The 18142-nt window shown below is 37.1% G+C and overlaps 1 protein-coding gene across 2 annotated transcripts in view; it reads left to right on the top strand.

Annotated features, from left to right (window-relative positions):
• Nucleotides 1-18142, top strand: part of LOC306843337 (transcription initiation factor TFIID subunit 4) — an 87593-nt gene that overhangs the window by 26317 nt on the left and 43134 nt on the right. For both annotated transcript variants that reach the window (XM_079374754.1, XM_079374753.1), the window contains 3 exons: nt 4511-4680; nt 10990-11120; nt 13964-14089. In XM_079374754.1, coding sequence (XP_079230880.1) covers nt 4511-4680; nt 10990-11120; nt 13964-14089 — 427 coding nt within the window. The remainder of the gene's footprint in view (nt 1-4510; nt 4681-10989; nt 11121-13963; nt 14090-18142) is intronic.

Raw genomic sequence — 18142 nt, 5'->3', positions numbered from 1 at the left:
AATATTTTTATTTTGAGTCAACAATAACAACAGCACTGTTTTGTATAAATTTTGAATATAAAATATGATTAAGTAGTTTATGAATAGTTCATCTCATTTAGTTTTTTCTCAGTATAACTTTGGTGTCTTGGTATTCATTCATAAATTATGGCTTTACAGTAAGACCTATAGTATTCGGCGGAAACTGTAGTTATCAGGATAAATTGCATGATAGTTTCAGAGTTTATGAGACAAAGATATTGTGCAAATCTGAGAATGTGTGTGTGTTTTTGTGTTTGAATGCTGCACAGTCATATAAACAGACTTTAGTTCTGTTCCAAACTGAATTTAAAGTTGCTATACTGATGCAACATGATGCAGACTTTCAGACCAAATTTGCATGCATCCTAATGATAAATTTCACACTTCTAAGAGCCTCGAATGTAATCAAGTGCTGGTTAAACTTGATTGGAATCAGTTGTAAATCATGTGCTTCATGTGAGCAGCACTATTTGTGTGGCACAGTGAGTTGCTGCCTATCTAGGGCGTTTGATTTCAGGTTAAAGTTAAGGTTTCAGGTTAACTGCCTATGTAGAGTGTGAAGGGTTTGTAAGAGAGCCGTTGTGTGTGTGTGTGTGTCACAGGTCACAGAGTTCACTGCTCTCTCTCTCTGCCCAGGGCTTCAGCCGCAGGCGCTGATTGATAAACCAATAAATCTTTAGCAGTGTAGCTAATTAAGCTGTCAGGTTTGCTTGGTACTGACGACCCTTTACCCAACGGCGTGTTTCGTGACCATGATGATTTTGATTGGCTGTTCTCCCATCGGGTAACACCAGATACTTTTAACTTAGTTTAGTTAATACAGCAAAAATTCCCATTTGGCATAAAGACATCGTGACATTCACTATTGCTGTTGCTCATAATGAACAACTCTAAGTGTTAACATTTCACACACGACTCATCCCATACTCTATATGGGATTGTTTTAGTATTATTTATATACAATTCTAGTATTTATTAATATTTTGAATAGATTTTGCTTATTTTGAGTATATTCCGTTTGCATTTTAGTTTAGGTTTTAGCATGTTTATGTGCTTTTGCCATTTTTATCAGTTTTTTATATTTAAATACATCTAATGTTATTATATTGTATTTTATTATTATTATGTTGTATTATTTTATTATATTTTTATTACTTATTTCATTTAACAAACACACTAAAACTTAATCTAAAATTAAAATGCAAACTGAAAAGACAAAAATAGAAAAAAAGCTAATTTAACATTAAATATAGAAATATTTAGCTTTAATTTTATTTTTAGTCATTTAAGTACTTCAATTTAAACATAGTCATTTCAATTAGTTGCCAAGGCAACTCTTCTAATTTTCAAGTTTTTGAAATTCACATTTTCATCTTATATTTATATTTCAGATTTTTTAAACTTAATTTAATTGACCAACTAACAGTTTTAGTTTTAGTCAACAATAACAGCACTGAATATTTTTTTTTAATGAATATTGAATATTTTGTATAATTAATTAATCATAATTAAGTTAACAATTGATTATAAAAGCAATATGTTTAAAGTAGTATGTTGATTTTGATTGTTTCCAGTGCTTCATGAAATAAGTGAGTATTTTTTCTGGTTAAAAATGATTAACTACTTGAAGATCAAGTATTTCAAATACTTATATTTTCTTCAAAATAACATTTTAATTAGATGGCTGGTGTGGTTAAAGGCATAAAGCTAATCATTTAATATATATATATATTTTTAAATCTTTACAGTGAAAATAAAGGGGCAAAAAACACAGTTTTGGCAGGAACTTTAGTTACCATGGTAACGTTTTTTGTAAAGGGAAGCTGAAATGACCGATCATTTATGGCAGAAGAAAGATGAATGTGACACACTAATAATACTCCTGACTTCTACAGCAAACTCTTGAGTTGCTCTCCTTCATTTCTGTGCTGTGTGGCGGCAGCTAGGCTAACATGCTAACTCTGCGCAGTGCTAATGGCCTCTGTCAGCTCCTGCCGCGGTGTCAGGACTCATAGACACCCTGGCCAGTCTGGGAGAGGCTCTGGCAGGGGGCGACGGGGCCGTACACACACACGGGCGCGAGATGCCAGGGGGTCAATGTCAGAAACAGAGGTACAGACGCGGATATAAATGAGAGCGGAGCGGAGTGAACTTTGACCTCTGTGACCGGAGCCTTGAAGTTTTCAGCAGTGCCGTAGGCGCAGGAAACTCCTCTGCTAATGTGCTGTAATTAGGACACCGTTACCAAGGCAACAGGGAAAAAGGGAGAGAAACGATTGGGTGGAAAAGCTGCCAGTCACACTGATGGAGTGTCACGCTTGACTAATAATGTTAACATAATATAATATAAAGGATCAGTGTCAGTTTAGTATTATTGATATGCTATTATAGTGTTTATTCATATTTTGAATGAGCTTTTATTTTTTTTATTTTAATAAATTGTAATTTTCAATCAAGTTTTATTAACCTTTTGTTTTTTATTTCATTTTTATTAGTTAAATTTGTTTTGTTTCTATTTAGCTTTATTTTTATTTCAGTTTTAATTTGAGTACTTTTCAGTACTTCAATTTGCAGTAATATTTTATTATTATTTATATAATATTTATAAGTTTATTAATATTTTGAATTAGCTTTTATTTGTTTTCATTTAAATTTTACTTAGTTTTAACAACTTTGTGTTTTTTCATTTTTACTAATTTTATTTATTATATTTCTATGTAGCTTTAATTTATTTTTGTTTTAATTTGAGTACTTTTAGTACTTCAGCTTGAAATGTTATTTTATTATTATGCATATACTGTTATAGTATTATTCATGTTTTGAATATTTAGCTTTTTTTCAGCATCATGATTTGTTTTTTTAATTTCTTATGCTTTTGTCATTTTGTTATTAGTTTATTTCTTAGCTGTAATTCTTTTTTTTGTTTTAGTTTTTGTCATTTTAGTAGACCTTCTTAAACTTTTTATTTCAGTTTATTAGCTTAAGCAAATTTTCATCTAATATTTATATTTCATTTCATTTCATCTTGATTTCAATCACTGGAAATGATTTGAAAGAGTTTTAGTTTTACACTGCGACCGATGGCTCAGTCAGAATGAAAAACAAATGATCTAATTAAGTTTAATCTGACTGAACTCTTTGTCTAATTACTCAGGGTGGTACAGAAAATCCGTTAAACATTAAACATCCCATAAACATCTGATTTCTTTCATATTCAGTGCATATGTGTCAAGGACAACTGCAGAGATGTTTTTGGAAGAGGAGCTGACATGGGGCTCATACGTTTACACCAGATGCACTGTTTCTAATTCTAGTGTTTTGTTAAGTAAAGTCATCAAAATGAGAAGACAGCTTTCTGGTCATATTTTTAGATAAACTGGAAAGTCAAACACATCAGTAAAGCACCGGTAAATGCTGAGTTTAACTTCTTCAGTCAGCTGACTCTGTGACTTTGTCTGACAGAACTTGCATGTGCATTCACGCTCTGCCATTCAAAAACATGTCCATGAACACTTATTTATTTAAAATGCACATTCCCATTGTTCATAACTCATGTGATGCACATGGGCGAAGCACAAAGCATGTCTAGGAACATTTATTATATTGATTTACTTCGTTTGATTTTTATTTTCTGACATGCATATTCTTCTTTTGTTTTGTGTGTATCTATTTATTTAATTTTGCATGCATGCACATTTCCATTCTGTTCAGAATATGTGTATTATGCAAGGGTATTTGACAAATAATATATCAGTGAACTTTTATATTTATTAGTGCTGCCAAAGTTTTTGTTTACATAATATATGTGTGTGTACTGTGTATATTTATTATTTATATACACACATACATATATTTTGAAAATTTTTACATGTATTTACGTGTATATGTTTATATTCATATAAATTATATCATATATAAATATATTTAATATATAAACGTAACATCTTTTTCTTCAAAATATACATGAATGTGTGTGTATTTATATATACATAATAGATATACACAGTACACACACATATATTATGTGAACAAAAACTTTTATTTTGGGTGTGATTAATTGCGATTAATTGTTTGACAGCACTAATATTTATTTATTTGATTTTTATTTGATATTTAAAACATTTTCAATATTTTAAAAAAATTATATTAATTTTATCATATTATATAATAATATAATATATATTATATTAATTATATAATATTTTTTCGAATACCATTAATAGCTAATCATTTTATTTTTTTGGTTGGTTCTCATCATGTGGCATCTTTCATTTAACGTAAGCTCTGAAAACCTGCATGAACAACAATCGTCATCATAATACATAAAAAAATAATGCAGTTTTTTCATGTAAACATCACTGGCCGACTGTAGAATATCAAGTGCTTTGATTTAGTGCTAAACGAATATGCAGTATTATGTTATTATTACTCTGAGTAGCTCTGTAATAACGTGTTGTGAGTTCAGACTGATGCTTGTCTTGTATTGCAGAGACGATGATGACATCAACGATGTTGCGTCTATGGCTGGTGTGAACCTCAACGAGGAGAGCGCTCGTATTCTAGCGACCAACTCTGATCTGGTGGGAACGCACATCCGCTCCTGTAAAGACGAGGCCTTCCTGCCTGCAGGTCTGTTACACCGGCGTATACTGGAAACAGGTACAGTACCTCCACGACAAACACTCCTCAACCATGTGGCTTGTTTACGGTGTTAAATATATGTTCAGAATTATATGAAAAGCTCTCACAAGGACACACAAACCCATCTGTGATGATGTGGAGTTATTCTGTTCTTGTGAATGTAGGCCAGTCCACGGTCGCTTTGGGCCACCAGGAGTGTGTCCTCTTTGTTCCACCAAATACTCACAATCCTGAATGAGGAAATCACACTCGAATCATTTACATTTCTGGTCTCTGGTGTTTCTAGTCAAATTAAAAAATTTTGAGCTGATAATACAACAATAATACATTCCTCGATTAAATACCGGAAGTTGCACATTCCATGGATGAGAATCCATTAAAAGCATTATTAGACTCAGACACTAAGACTGCACAAAATATTAAAACCATTTAAAAATCATAATAAATCAGAGTGCTATTATGATTTCACAAAGGCTGCAATTAAATTAAATGCGGGTTTAATATGCGCTTTATTTATCTGCGTGTATATTACAGCTCCGTTCACAGTAAATGCTGCTCCACACAAACAGTTATCATTTACATGCGCATACTTTGCATATGCTGTGAGACTGAGTTGCTTATAACATTCATCTGGGAACAATGTGCACCATTCTATCAGATTTATAAGGTAAATCATTTATAAACCAACACAGGAGAATAAAGCATTATCTTTCTCAATATGCTAACTGTTCATCGCGACTTCAACATAAAAGTTTAAACCCTTGCTCTGAGTTTGCATGTTTTGAAGATTAAGTGGACATTTGAATTAAATGTTGCTTAGTCAGTATGAAACAAGGGTTAGATCGGGTTGTAAGTGTAAAAACAATCATCAGGCCATTCAAAAAAATTAATCGTAATTAATCCCACCCAACATTAACGTTTTAAAATATACTTTTATTTTGCAACAATAATTTTACATTCAATCGTCAAATTAATGTAGAAACAACATAAAGACAGTATATTTTTCAAATTTGTTTACTGGCATCTTTTTTTTATTACTGAAGGCAAGTATCACTGATACCTATGGAAGCTCGTTTCCGCCACTGAATAAAAAATGAAAAAAGGTTATTGCGATGAATCCTTAAAGCTACAAAAGTTATTGATTTCCTCATTTTTCTTTTGTTCTTTGTTGAATAGACTTCACAGCAGCTAGTTATTAGGTTATTTGGCTGCTATTACTTTAAGAGCTGCCGCTGCTGAACGTGATGCGGATCTAACTCGCGCCTGCTGCTGAGGTGAAGTTGATGCATGCGTCTGAAAAGTCTCCTGGTCTTAAAGACGTTCTGCCTCTAAATAAATGCAATTCTTGTCAAGACAAAAGAGACAGACGCAGCGATTGTGATTGGGTGGCCAGCCATAGCCCTGCCCCTGCATTAACTGCGATAAATGTAAAATGTAAAAATGAATGGCCTGTGTTCGCGCACTAATTTTGACAGCACTAATTTTAAGCCATTTTAAAGGCTATAAAAAAAAAAAAAAAAGTCGTGACGTATTGTCAAGTATGGTGACCCATACTCGAAATTGGTGCTCTGCGTTTAACCCATCCAAGTGCACACACACAGCAGTGAGTAGTGAACAAATGCACACACACACACACACACACACACACACCGTGAACACACACCCGGAGCAGTGGGCAGCCATGCTGCGGCGCCCGGGGAGCAATTGGGGGTTCGGTGCCTTGCTCAAGGGCACCTCAGTCGTGGTATTGAGGGTGGAGAGAGCGCTGGACATTCACTCCCCCCACCTACAATCCCTGCCGGCCGGGGACTCGAACCCACAACCTTTGGATTACGAGTTCGACTCTCTAACCATTAGGCCACGACTTCCCCACTATTGTTCGCTTAGGTCTATTTTTATTAGGTCTTGATTAATCGTCAGAATAATTGACTGATTACACAGTTACTAAAATAATCGTTAATGACACGTAAAAAGCACATGGCGCTATAGTTTAGTCATTTTACAGTGTCGCAATGACGGTATTTTTGCAGTAACTCACCTGTCAGTGGGTGGATGGATGACATGAAGCGAATACAGAGTTGGAAAAAAAATGCAGAAAGAATACAGAGTTGACATTTAAAAGATGTTTGTACATAATACACAAAGTATCAGCAACACAGTATTTTAACTTAGGCACTGCAAGCCATGCTCGTTTTCTCTTGACACAGAATGCAAGGCATACGCTGCTGGACACGGACAGATTTGCTGGTTTGCAAAACAAGTACTGCACAGGAATTGCTTAAGTTTCTTGCTGTTACTGTGGCATCCAGCAACAGCACAGTTTAACCCTGTGCACATTTTGATATTTAGTTATGCTGAAAAAGTTTCAGTTTAATTAATTCAATCAATCTTTTTACCCTGTCTTAACATGGGTTTCTGTGGAGACTGGAACATGACAGCATCCGAATGGAAGTTAGAATCCATCATGGCACGCTCATCGGTTACTCAGGAAAAAGGTGGACATCAGAATTGCATTGATCGTTTTTATTGGTGTCCCTAGAATGTTTTATATTTCTGGTTCTGCATCTTTTCAACTGGATCTTAAACAGTTTTCGCATTGTTAAAGGGTCACGGCATGGAAAAATGGTCTGTGTCATGCTGTCGATTACCACAGAGAAATGTTCAGCTCATCCTTCTGTGTTTGTGTAAATAACAAAAAGAAAAGCACTTGGCAATGACCGCTTGTAATGAAAGCTGAATGTTTGTCCGCCTAGATTTCCATCTTATCCGCATCTCTGTCAACACGCTTATTTAACCTGGAACATTCCTCAACATATGACCACCAACATTTATATTCAAACAAATGCTAGAATATACACTACCACTCAAACGTTTGGGGCCAGTAAGACTTTTTATGAAAGAAATAAACACTTTTTTTTAATAAACTGATCAAAAGTGACAGTAAAGACATTTATTATGCTACAAAAGATTTCTATTTCAAATAAAAGCTGTTTTTTTACTTTCTATTCATCAAAGAATCCTGAAAAATAAAATGCATCACAGTTTGCACAAAAAATATGAAGCAGCACAACTGTTTTCAACACTGATAATAATCAGAAATGTTTCTTGAGCAGAAAATCAGCATATTAGAATGATTTCTGAAGGATCTGGAGTAATGATGCTGAAAATTCAGCTTAATAAATTACATTTGAACACATTGACATTCAATTTTGACATTTTGATCAAATAAATGTAGCCTTGAAGAGACTTCTTTCAAAAACATTTCCAACAACAGGAAATCCAACCCCAAACTAAATAAAATGTAGTATTAAGCTAATTTTTCGCAGTGAGTTTCACATTGAACTGCTAAGTACGATTTCTCTCACAAAATGCAACTATCATTAGATGTAACATTTCCAGACTAGAATCGTATGGCTTGAAGTTCTTTCCTCACAAACTAGTTTAAACTAGATGTACAGTGCTTGTTCTGTCACCCTTGTGTTCGCTACACATTAGATCTCAGTTAAGCGTCAGAAGCTCTAGGGCATCTGTTTTACCGCGCGTTAGCGTGGCCGTCGAGCTGTCGCTGGGAGCATCGTGTGCGTTAGAAACGAGTAATTCTTCTCACAGGTGCAGGCGTGTGTGTAGGAGGACGAAGCGCCCCCTGCTGGGCCGTGGCGGAGCGGCGGTGTGGTGTCGTGTCGTTGATGGGCTGCTGGAGAACTCGTAGGTGACAGAGAACCAAGGGAGGCACAAATCCTGCCAGCTCGGCTCAATCTGAGAGAAACTCACACACACAACCCAACAAAACTTCCGAAAGCCCTGATTCACCCTCAAACACAAAGATCACATCCATTGCACTCGCTCATGCTATATTAAACAGTTATCCTGTATATTACTTTTCCTCAGCATCAAATTGAAAATTGCAGCCTTTGCACTTTGTGCGTGCATTCCTAGTCCAAACAGTAGTGCATGATGCTAGTAATGCCAAGGCCATGGCTTCTTTTTGTAAAAACTTAAATGTAAAAAAACCCAAAAAACAAAAACTTTAGTGAACAAAAACATGGAGGGATACAGATGATGCAATGCTGTTTTTTTGGTGAAACCTATATTTCAACAAAAATACAACTTTAAAGAAAACAAAACAAAACAAGTAGATGAATGCAGAAAACAATAGTTCATGGGTTCAGTTCCTTTGGAATGCATGAACTAATAATTTTATTTTTTTTTGTAACATAAAAAGTAACATCAGAGAATATGGGGTTTACCCATCATACAAATGAAGTTTGAGACATCATCTAACACCTTATATCCACCTTGAATGCAATGTTAGTCACTCTGGATAAAGCATGTATCAAATGCATAAATGCACATGTATTTACAGTATATGTTGTTCATGTATGTTGCCTTAAGAGGACCAAGCCTGCCAAATGAAGACTCCAGCTGCGTCTGTGAGGACTTCTGGTCTATCTGGAGTGTCTCATGTAAACCGTGTCAGAGCAGAGTAATTGTGTGGTAGAACTGACCTGCAGGATGATTTTCGTTTGCAGGGACTGAAGCCTGTCCACCGCTGCTCTCTTTTCTGACAGATTGTTTATAGGTGACGGGAAGGAAACGTTGATTTCGATGCTTCTAATATTGAAACACTGCTAAACCTGCACGAAGAGATATACAAATTAGTTTATTCTCTAGGAAAGTAGCTTGTTGTTTTTTTATTTTGTGGAAATTTTTTTAGAACAGAATTTGTTTTAACTTTAAGAAACTCCTCATGTTTTGACATTTCCGAGATGTTTTCAGCATTTCTTTTTCCCGTTTTTATAAAAAAGATCTCGTTTGGAGTCATTCAGGACACTTTCAGCACATTTAGCGGCTGATTTAAATAATTGGTGTGATTTTCTTAAAATAACAGTGGAAGGAGAACTTATGTTAATAGCAAATTAAAGATAGGGATGTTGTAGATAGAAGCGCTCTGAAGGTTTGCAGCGCTCTTTAGAAATTCTGGTGCTAATTATCCTTTAAAGTAAAAGTCGTCAACTCATGTGAAAGAGCTACTTTTCTTTTCCCCTTTATTTTTTCATAGGAAAGAATAAAGGGAAGTCGTGGCCTAATGGTTAGAGAGTCGGACTCGTAATCCAAAGGTTGTGGGTTCGAGTCTCGGGCCAGCAGGGATTGTAGGTGGAGGGAGTGAATGTCCAGCGCTCTCTCCACCCTCAATACCACGACTGAGGTGCCCTTGAGCAAGGCACCGAACGCCCAACTGCTCCCCGGGCGCCGCAACATAAATGCCCACTGCTCCGGGTGTGTGTTCACGGTGTGTGTGTGTGTGTGTGTGTTCACTGCTGTGTGTGTGTGTGTGTGCACGTTGGATGGGTTAAATGCAGAGCACGAATTCCGAGTATGGGTCACCATACCTGGCAGTATGTCACTTCGCTTCACTTCATAATCACAGATTAAAATGTCAGTCTCAGATTTTTCTCGTCAGTATCATTCTAATGAAATGAGAGAAGTTCTATTATATCTAATAGATCTAATAGGGGTGGTGATGGCGCAGTGGATAAGACACATGCCTTTGGTGTGAGAGACCCGGGTTCAAATCCACTGTGAGACACCAATGTGTCCCTGAGCAAGACACTTAACCCCTAGTTGCTCCAGAGGCGTGCGACCTCTGACATATATAGCAATTGTAAGTCGCTTTGGATAAAAGCGTCAGCTAAATGAATAAATGTAAATGTAAATGTAAATATCTCAGATGTTTCTTCTAATAAAAAGACACTTATTTTTCTTAAAAATGTCTCAAGCTGTGCTCAGATTTGCCAAGATCCCAGTAACAGCAATCAAAAGATCTCAATAGAAGATCAGACATTTCTCATTGGATTCCTCCAGTATCAAATGATCAGCTGCTATCCATGTTCATTTTATAGCTCTATAGATTTACTGCACAGACTTTGTGTCTGTTTTTATGTTTCTTAAGAATTTTTTAGGAGAGACAGAGTTGCTTAAGTCTCTTGAGCTCTTCTGGGTGGTTGGATCAGCTTTGCTGACCTTCCAAACCACAGAGGCTCATCCAAACTCATTTTATTGTAATATCAGGAAATCAGGTTTGAAAACGAGTCACGGGAGTGAGAAAACATCCTCTCCACATATTTGTGTTTTCAATGCAGGTCGTGTCAGTTCAACATAACCCTTTGTGGTTTCAACACACATTGGACCTTTTTGTGGAAGATTTATAAGAAAGGACAGATGTAATTTTCTCTCGCTGAACTTCCTTCCAAACATCTGTGTGGTGATGTGTTTTGTTTGATTACTGATATTTTCGTAACATCTGCATCTGCGTCTTTCTTGTTTCAGCGAAGAGGTTTGGAGTGACGGACATACCGCTGGAGGCTGTGAACTTCATCTCTCACGCCACCCAGTCCAGATTACGGACGGTGCTGGAGAAAGTTTCCTCCATTGCCCAGCACCGAATGGACTCGTGTAAGGTATGGTGTAAGATGGAAGACATGCTTTTATTTATACACTATATTGCCAAAAGTATCGGGTCACCCCCTTCTAATGAACAGGTTTGACTACTTTAGTAATTTCCATGAGTACAAATCTTAATGTTTAAGCATGTAAAGATATTCTAGGGAATTGTGTGTTTTTAATTGTATAGCAACAGTTTGGACAGAACCCTTTTCTATTCTAACATGACAGTGTCTCTGTGTATAAGACATGGTTCAAAAAGACATGATTGATTGAGTCAGTGTGGAAGAACTTGACTGGTCTGCAGAAAACAAAGTCCTAATCTCAGCTGAACACCTCTGATGTGACTTTATATGCAGACCTTGAGCCAAAAACTAATCACCAAACACCAATTTACAAACACTTTAAACATTTGAAGAGAAAAACTATGATTTATTTAGGAACACGCTACATAAAGTTCTATATGTTAAAATTAGTTATGCATGAAGTTAGGTATTTATTTGTCTTTTTATCTGTGTATATAACACCCTAAGAACCACCCAGAACACCCTAGCAGCTTCCCAGGGATGCCCTAGCAATACCATAGCAACCACCTTGTATACCCTAGCAACTGTCTAGCAACACCTAAGAAACCACCCAGAAAGCCCTAGATCCCATCTTGATCACCCTAGAAACCACTTAACAATGCCCTAGAAACCATCTTGAACACCCTAGCAACCACCTAGCAATGTACAGATCTCTTTGGTAGCACCCTATCAACCACCTAGGAACACCACAGCAACCACCCACATCACTATTCCAACACTGAAGAAACCATTCATGTTGCCTAGTGATACCTTGGCAATGCCCTAGCAACCACCTACAACAGCCTTGAAACCAATCACATCACTTTAGCTTAGTAACACCTTAGCAACCACCCAGAATGCCCTAGAAACCATTTGGAACACCCTAGCAATGCCCTAGCAACCATGTAGAACTTCTTGGCTGCACTTTAGCAACCACCCAGAAAGTCCTAGCAACCATCAAGAATAACCTAGCAACCACCCACATCACCTTAGCAACAGCTTGCAACACCCAAGTAACCATCTTGGACATCCTAGCAGCTGCCTAGCAACATTCTAGCAACCACTCACAACAGGCTAGCAATAACCTAGCAACAACCTTGAACACCCTAATTACCGCCTAGCAGTTTCCTAGCAACCCAACAGAACTCCTTAGCAGCACCCTAGAAACAGCCTTGAAAGACCCAAGCAACCAACCAGAATACCCTAGAAACATTCTGAACAACCTAGCAATTCCCTAGCAACCACAAGTCTTGGCGACACCCTAGGATTGACTTAAAGGGTTAGTTCACCCAAAACTAAAAATTAGCCCATATTTTACTCACCCTCAAGGCATCCTAGTAGTATATGACTTTCTTCTTTCAGATGAATCCAGTCAAAGTTATATTAAAAATGGTCCTGGCTATTTCTAGCTTTGTAATGGCATGGGCGGGTGTTTTTGTTCAACTGTCCAAAAGTAGTCAAATAAAGCGCACGCATCCATGTTAAAATGCACATCACACGGCTTCAGGGGGTGAATAAAGGCCTCCTGTAGCGAATCGATGCGTTTTTGAAAGAAAAATATAATTAAAAATATAAACAGATTTGTGTAACTGTCGACAGAAGCAGACAGGTAAACAATTTTCATTTTTGGATGAACTTTTAAAATGCCGCAGCACCCACCCAAAACACCCTAGCAACAACTCGAACTGCCATCGAAACCATCTTGAACACCCTAGTGACCACTTAGCAATGCCCTAGCAACTAGATCTCATGCCAGCACCCTAGCATTGACCTAAATGCCCCAGCAGTCATCCAAAACACCCTAGCAACATTATAGCAACCACCCAAGCTGCCATAGAAATCATCTTGAACACCCTAGCGACCTCTTAGCAGTGCCCTAGCAATCACTTGTCTGTCTAACTGGCTGTTTTACTGAAAAACTTGTCTGGTTTGCTGAAGTTTGTCTTGATAAACTTTCTGGTTGTATGTATTCTATTGTTAGTTCACTTTGCATGTCTATGCGTGCAGCTTTAATGTTAAAATGTATTAGATATATGCATAGTTTTGTCTGTTAGTTCATGTTAACACACATAATCGTATTGTAAAGTGCAGCTGAAATCCTGCTGTTGAAGTGCAAACTTTTGGGCACATGAATTACAAAGAGACAGAAGCAGACAGGTAAACAATTCAGTATTCAAACCCACAGCCAGAGAGTCCGACACACACTTTCCCCGCATCGCATTAAACGCAGCGCTCTTCCAAGAGACTCGCATTAACGGGAACACAAAACAAACCCACAAAGGAGGAAAAGCAGGTGGCACAGCGCTTTAAAAGCTGTTTATTTGTGTACATGGCGAGTAGTTTAGCGGAGAGGAATGCAGTCACGGACGTTTTTTTGTTTTTCTGTTTTTCTGTTTGGTGTGTGTTGTGGCTTTTTTGTTGCATCTGCCGCTCTCCGCGTGCTGCTTCATAAATGAGCCGTACGAGACGCGCCTGTGTGAAGAAACTGACATCAGCAAAAAACAAGAGCGTCCTGAAAGAGGCACGGCTGACTTCATAGCCAACAAAGGACAGGAGAGACGGAGGCAGGGATGAGAGGAGAGACGAGCTTGTCAGAAAATGAAAAGAGGCAAGGGTAGCACAGGAAGTGCACAAAACATCGAGGTCGCTTTCTGAAGTAAACATGTTTTTTGCGTTCGTCCCGTAAACTTCCGTCTCACCTGCCTAAGAAGAAAGTTTTCATCGTGATTGAGTCATAAACACTCATAAATAAGTTAAAATGTGTATCAAAACTCCTGACCTCTTTCTCTCTGCAGGAAGACGAGTGGTACGAGCAGTCGTCAGATGTGCGCTCACAGCTCAAGTTTTTTGAGCAGCTGGAACGGATGGAAAAGCAGAGGAAAGATGAGCGAGAACGAGAGATTCTCCTCAGAGCGGCGAAGGTAATCTGGCATCTCGTAATCTCAGATCCATAAACATTAACGATGGGATCTCAGGTGCAGAACAACAGAAATTCTGCACCTTTCTACAAACTGGATAAATAAATGGGTTATTGCTTGTTAATTTGAGTTATTGTATCAACCACAAACCGTCTTTGCTTAATAAGATAAAAAAGTCACTTGTATTAGTTCTAAAATCTATAGACATTTGCTGATTGAAAATGAAAAAAAAAAGGGGGAAATTAGTGGCATCATTAAACTGTATTATGTTTATTGACATTCAGTTGTCCTTTAGCTATCCTGATCGCAAGATTTCAATATCTTCACTGATCATATCAGCCAGACCAATGAACCTTAAAAATTCATTTAGCATCAGGATTTCCCAAACTAGGGATCATGAACTGGAAAAAAATGTATAAATAAAAATGTCATATTTATTTATTTTTAAAGATTTTATTGGTTTACCTGCATGTCGTGTGACCATTGACCAACATCAGAGAACCATGTACATGTGAATATACTGATAAATTATTGAAATTTTAACTTAAAATGCCAGGGGGAGTCAATATTTAGGTCAAAATGGCGCATCTGGCAAAAAAGTTAGGGAATCCAAATTAGGTTTTTATAAAACACCAGCCAAGAAGATTGTTGAGCCACATGTTGGTTTGGTGTTATTTCAGATATTTTGCATTAATAAGTAAATTTGTCATTATGAGATGCCTGAAATTTGCAATAAATCATTGCTTTGTCACCTTGACTAAAGACTAAAACCTATAAAAAGCATTTATTACTTGAAATAAAACAAACTTTTAAATGAAATAAAATAAAATATAAAAAGTGTATGTTTCAGCTAGGTGCCAAAGCAACATGTATTATACATTAATAATTTTCATTTAATAAAAAAAATAAAAATGACAAAAACACACAAGAAAATAACTAAAACTTTAAAGTTAAAATGAAAATGGAAAATACAAAAATAAAAACCATATAAAATATAATATAATTCTCAATAGTGTCTCAATGATACTGAGCCAATGGCATTAGATGACGTATGGAAAGACTAACAGAATGAATGTCTGTGCAAATCACTCAGAAATCAAAAGCATTCTTGCATAATTTGTTGATTTAAAGAAATCAAATAACAGAATTCGTTCATAAATCTTTTGTATACTTGCATCAATTTATGCTTGTTTTTTGCATCAAATTTTACAGATATCAAATTACAATAGCAAAATTAATTGGCAGTGCCAGTTAACACAAGAATGTTTTTAGTTACACAGAAATGCTCTTACTCATCTTTCATGAATTTGGCCCCATGTCTCTGATCCGCACACATTCATAGAGCTCAGCCCACAACTTATCTGAGGATGTCTGAACAAAGTTTACATTTGTGTCCATCGCGGTGCGTCTGATCCTGTGAAATGACCAGGAATGACCCCTGATAACCCCAAACAACAGACTTTCCAAATAAAGAAGCGATTGCGTCCACTCTGCCCTGCGCCCGTCGCCCCGAGCGGCACAGTGAAACAGTTCGGCTCGTTTCCGTCATTAATTCATTTAGCTCAGAGACGATGACCCGCCGTTAAGACCCCCTCACACGGCCGAGTTTCACCTCCCTTCGGCCTAATGGCGTTATTATGCCGTGGCGTGCGAGATTATATCTCCCAAAACGAGACAGTTTAGCTCATACACGAGCGTGAATGGCCACGCCGACCTCTGTGACTTTGGGCCGGGATGAGACGTTACGCAAGCTGAAGTATCTCAGTTGTGAGGGATTTCAACTCCGCTGAAGCCTAAAATGCGATCAGGGAAACATGCTTATGTGTTCCCAGCTCGAATGCATTGTAAACGTGTCGTCTGTAGCTCTCTGAGCTCAATAAATCATTGCCAGTGTAGTCTGGAAACTGTGAATGAATGAATGAATATTGACAGACAGAACAAACAAATCTAGTTTTATTTTGGGTTGAGATCATTCTGTGGGAGCATTGGATTGTGTCCTTGTGTTCTCGCACTGCGTCTTTAAGCTCAGCGTGATTTGACCCCTTAAACATGAACCTACTGAAATAAATCTCATCGTCCATTTCAAATATGACTGGAGTCTTCGGGGACGAGCACGAGGGCCAGGGGCCAAACGCATTACTCTCAGCCGAGATAGCGACCAGTACGTGAACCGCCTGATATATTTAAAACCAATTAGCGGCGAGGAAGGGCAGAGTACTGCCGTCCCTCTCCTCGCCGAGAGAGAGTGAGTTAGGAGACGTTCTCATGGGGCAATTAAAAAAAGACTGGAGACCTAAACACAAAGCCCTCAGGATCACACGCACACACCTCACACATCTCTCTCACTTTAAAAGAGACCAAATGAGAGTAAAATCACACAAGGCCACGATTAAATGCTTCAGCAGAGAGATTTACCCTCTCTGACCACACACACACAAACCTAAAGACACAAGCAGGAAGAGAGAGCTGCAGGGATGACGTATTTTAGCATCACCCTGGACCGGATTTTTCCATTGGCTTTTAGATTATTGCAGAAAATAAGCTCTGTGACCAACAAACGTTCATGATTCTTACACATTCCGTTCATCAAGATAATCACCACCACTAAGCTTCTGACAGCTCTTTCAGTCTTTAAGGCAAGACGCTATGGGCAAAAACATGGTTCGTGCAATGGTCAATTTTGAGATTTTAGGCTATTTGGCTTTTCATAAAAGAAAAATACACTGGGAAGTGTTTATTTTATTGCACTTTTTACTGTACATACAGTACATCTTTAAAGACCATTTTGTCAAAGTGAATTTTTAATCTATATTCTGAAGGGGTTTTACAGAGGGGTTTATTCATATAACATTTGCCTGATATTATACAACATTTTATTCCTAAAGACATGGTGAAATGATAATTTTTTTTTTGCTGTTAATAGCATTTTCTGATTTATGGAGTGATTAAAACAGAAAAAATATAAACAAGAATTTTGAGTTTTTCTGTTTGGTGATATGATGTTTAATGTCCCTGACAACCTCATTTGTCCTATTTAGACATTTGGTAGTGATCATCTTTTCAAGACACATAAAACTTAAAAAACAAAAAAACAAACAAATAAAAAAAAACACACAAGGAGGTATTAATGATGTATTATATGTCATAAGATAAAATGTGAAAATATCTTGAGTTATATAATACAATTAATAGCTTGTGTTAAACAGTTCAGGCATTTAACTAAAAACCCATAAAACACACTTCTTTTTTTTCTGTGCATGTGTTGTTCATCAAGATAATCTTCACAAATTAATTTTTGAAGCCTAAATACAAAAGTAAAAAGCTAGAGTTAGGCTATAAACTAACTACACAACGGTTGCAGGACCACACTTAATCTTCAGACAACTTGTTCAATCATTATATAAAATCTACAAGTTGGAAAGTGTGAGTTATAATGTTTTCTAAGAGTGCAAGTATAAACACATTGAGGCTTTAAAAGCATCTGGTGAGTGGATGAGTTTTACCTGTTCGGCATGACAACATTTAATGTCCCCCATAACCTCTGTAGTCGCATTTAGACACTTGGTAGTTGTCGTCTTTTCAAGATATGCAAAAACTTAAAAAAAAAATTACAAGGGGCTATTTCTGATTTGTTTGATACCGTAAAATAAAACGGGAGAATATCTTGAGCTTTTGTTAAACACAGACCCTGCATTTAACAAAAAACCCATCTAAAAAACCTGACTTTGGCATGATGGAACTGGAAAAATCCTCATTTCTGGGTTTTAGACTCATTCCTGTTGTACTTTGTGATGAAAGGGCCACTAGATGCATGTATGGGCTGCAGACCACTCTTATAGTTTTGACACAAACACACAAACAAATTTGAATAATTGTTTAATTTTTGACATTTGTACGCACACACACACACACACACTCTGATAATTCTCGATTGCACCTGCATTTGTAACTGTGTGTGCGTGCATGTATTTTGTCTTTTGATTAGTAGTTGCCTGTGGCGGTGTGTGTGTGTGTGTTTGGAGGGCACAGCCTGCGGGTGTAAAATCACTCACCGCT

The sequence above is a fragment of the Barbus barbus genome (assembly GCF_936440315.1).
Source record: "Barbus barbus genome assembly, chromosome: 23".
In the NCBI taxonomy this organism is placed as follows: Eukaryota; Metazoa; Chordata; class Actinopteri; order Cypriniformes; family Cyprinidae; genus Barbus; species Barbus barbus.
Note: the sequence above shows the minus strand (reverse complement) of the source record. Positions and strands in the feature narration are given on the sequence as shown.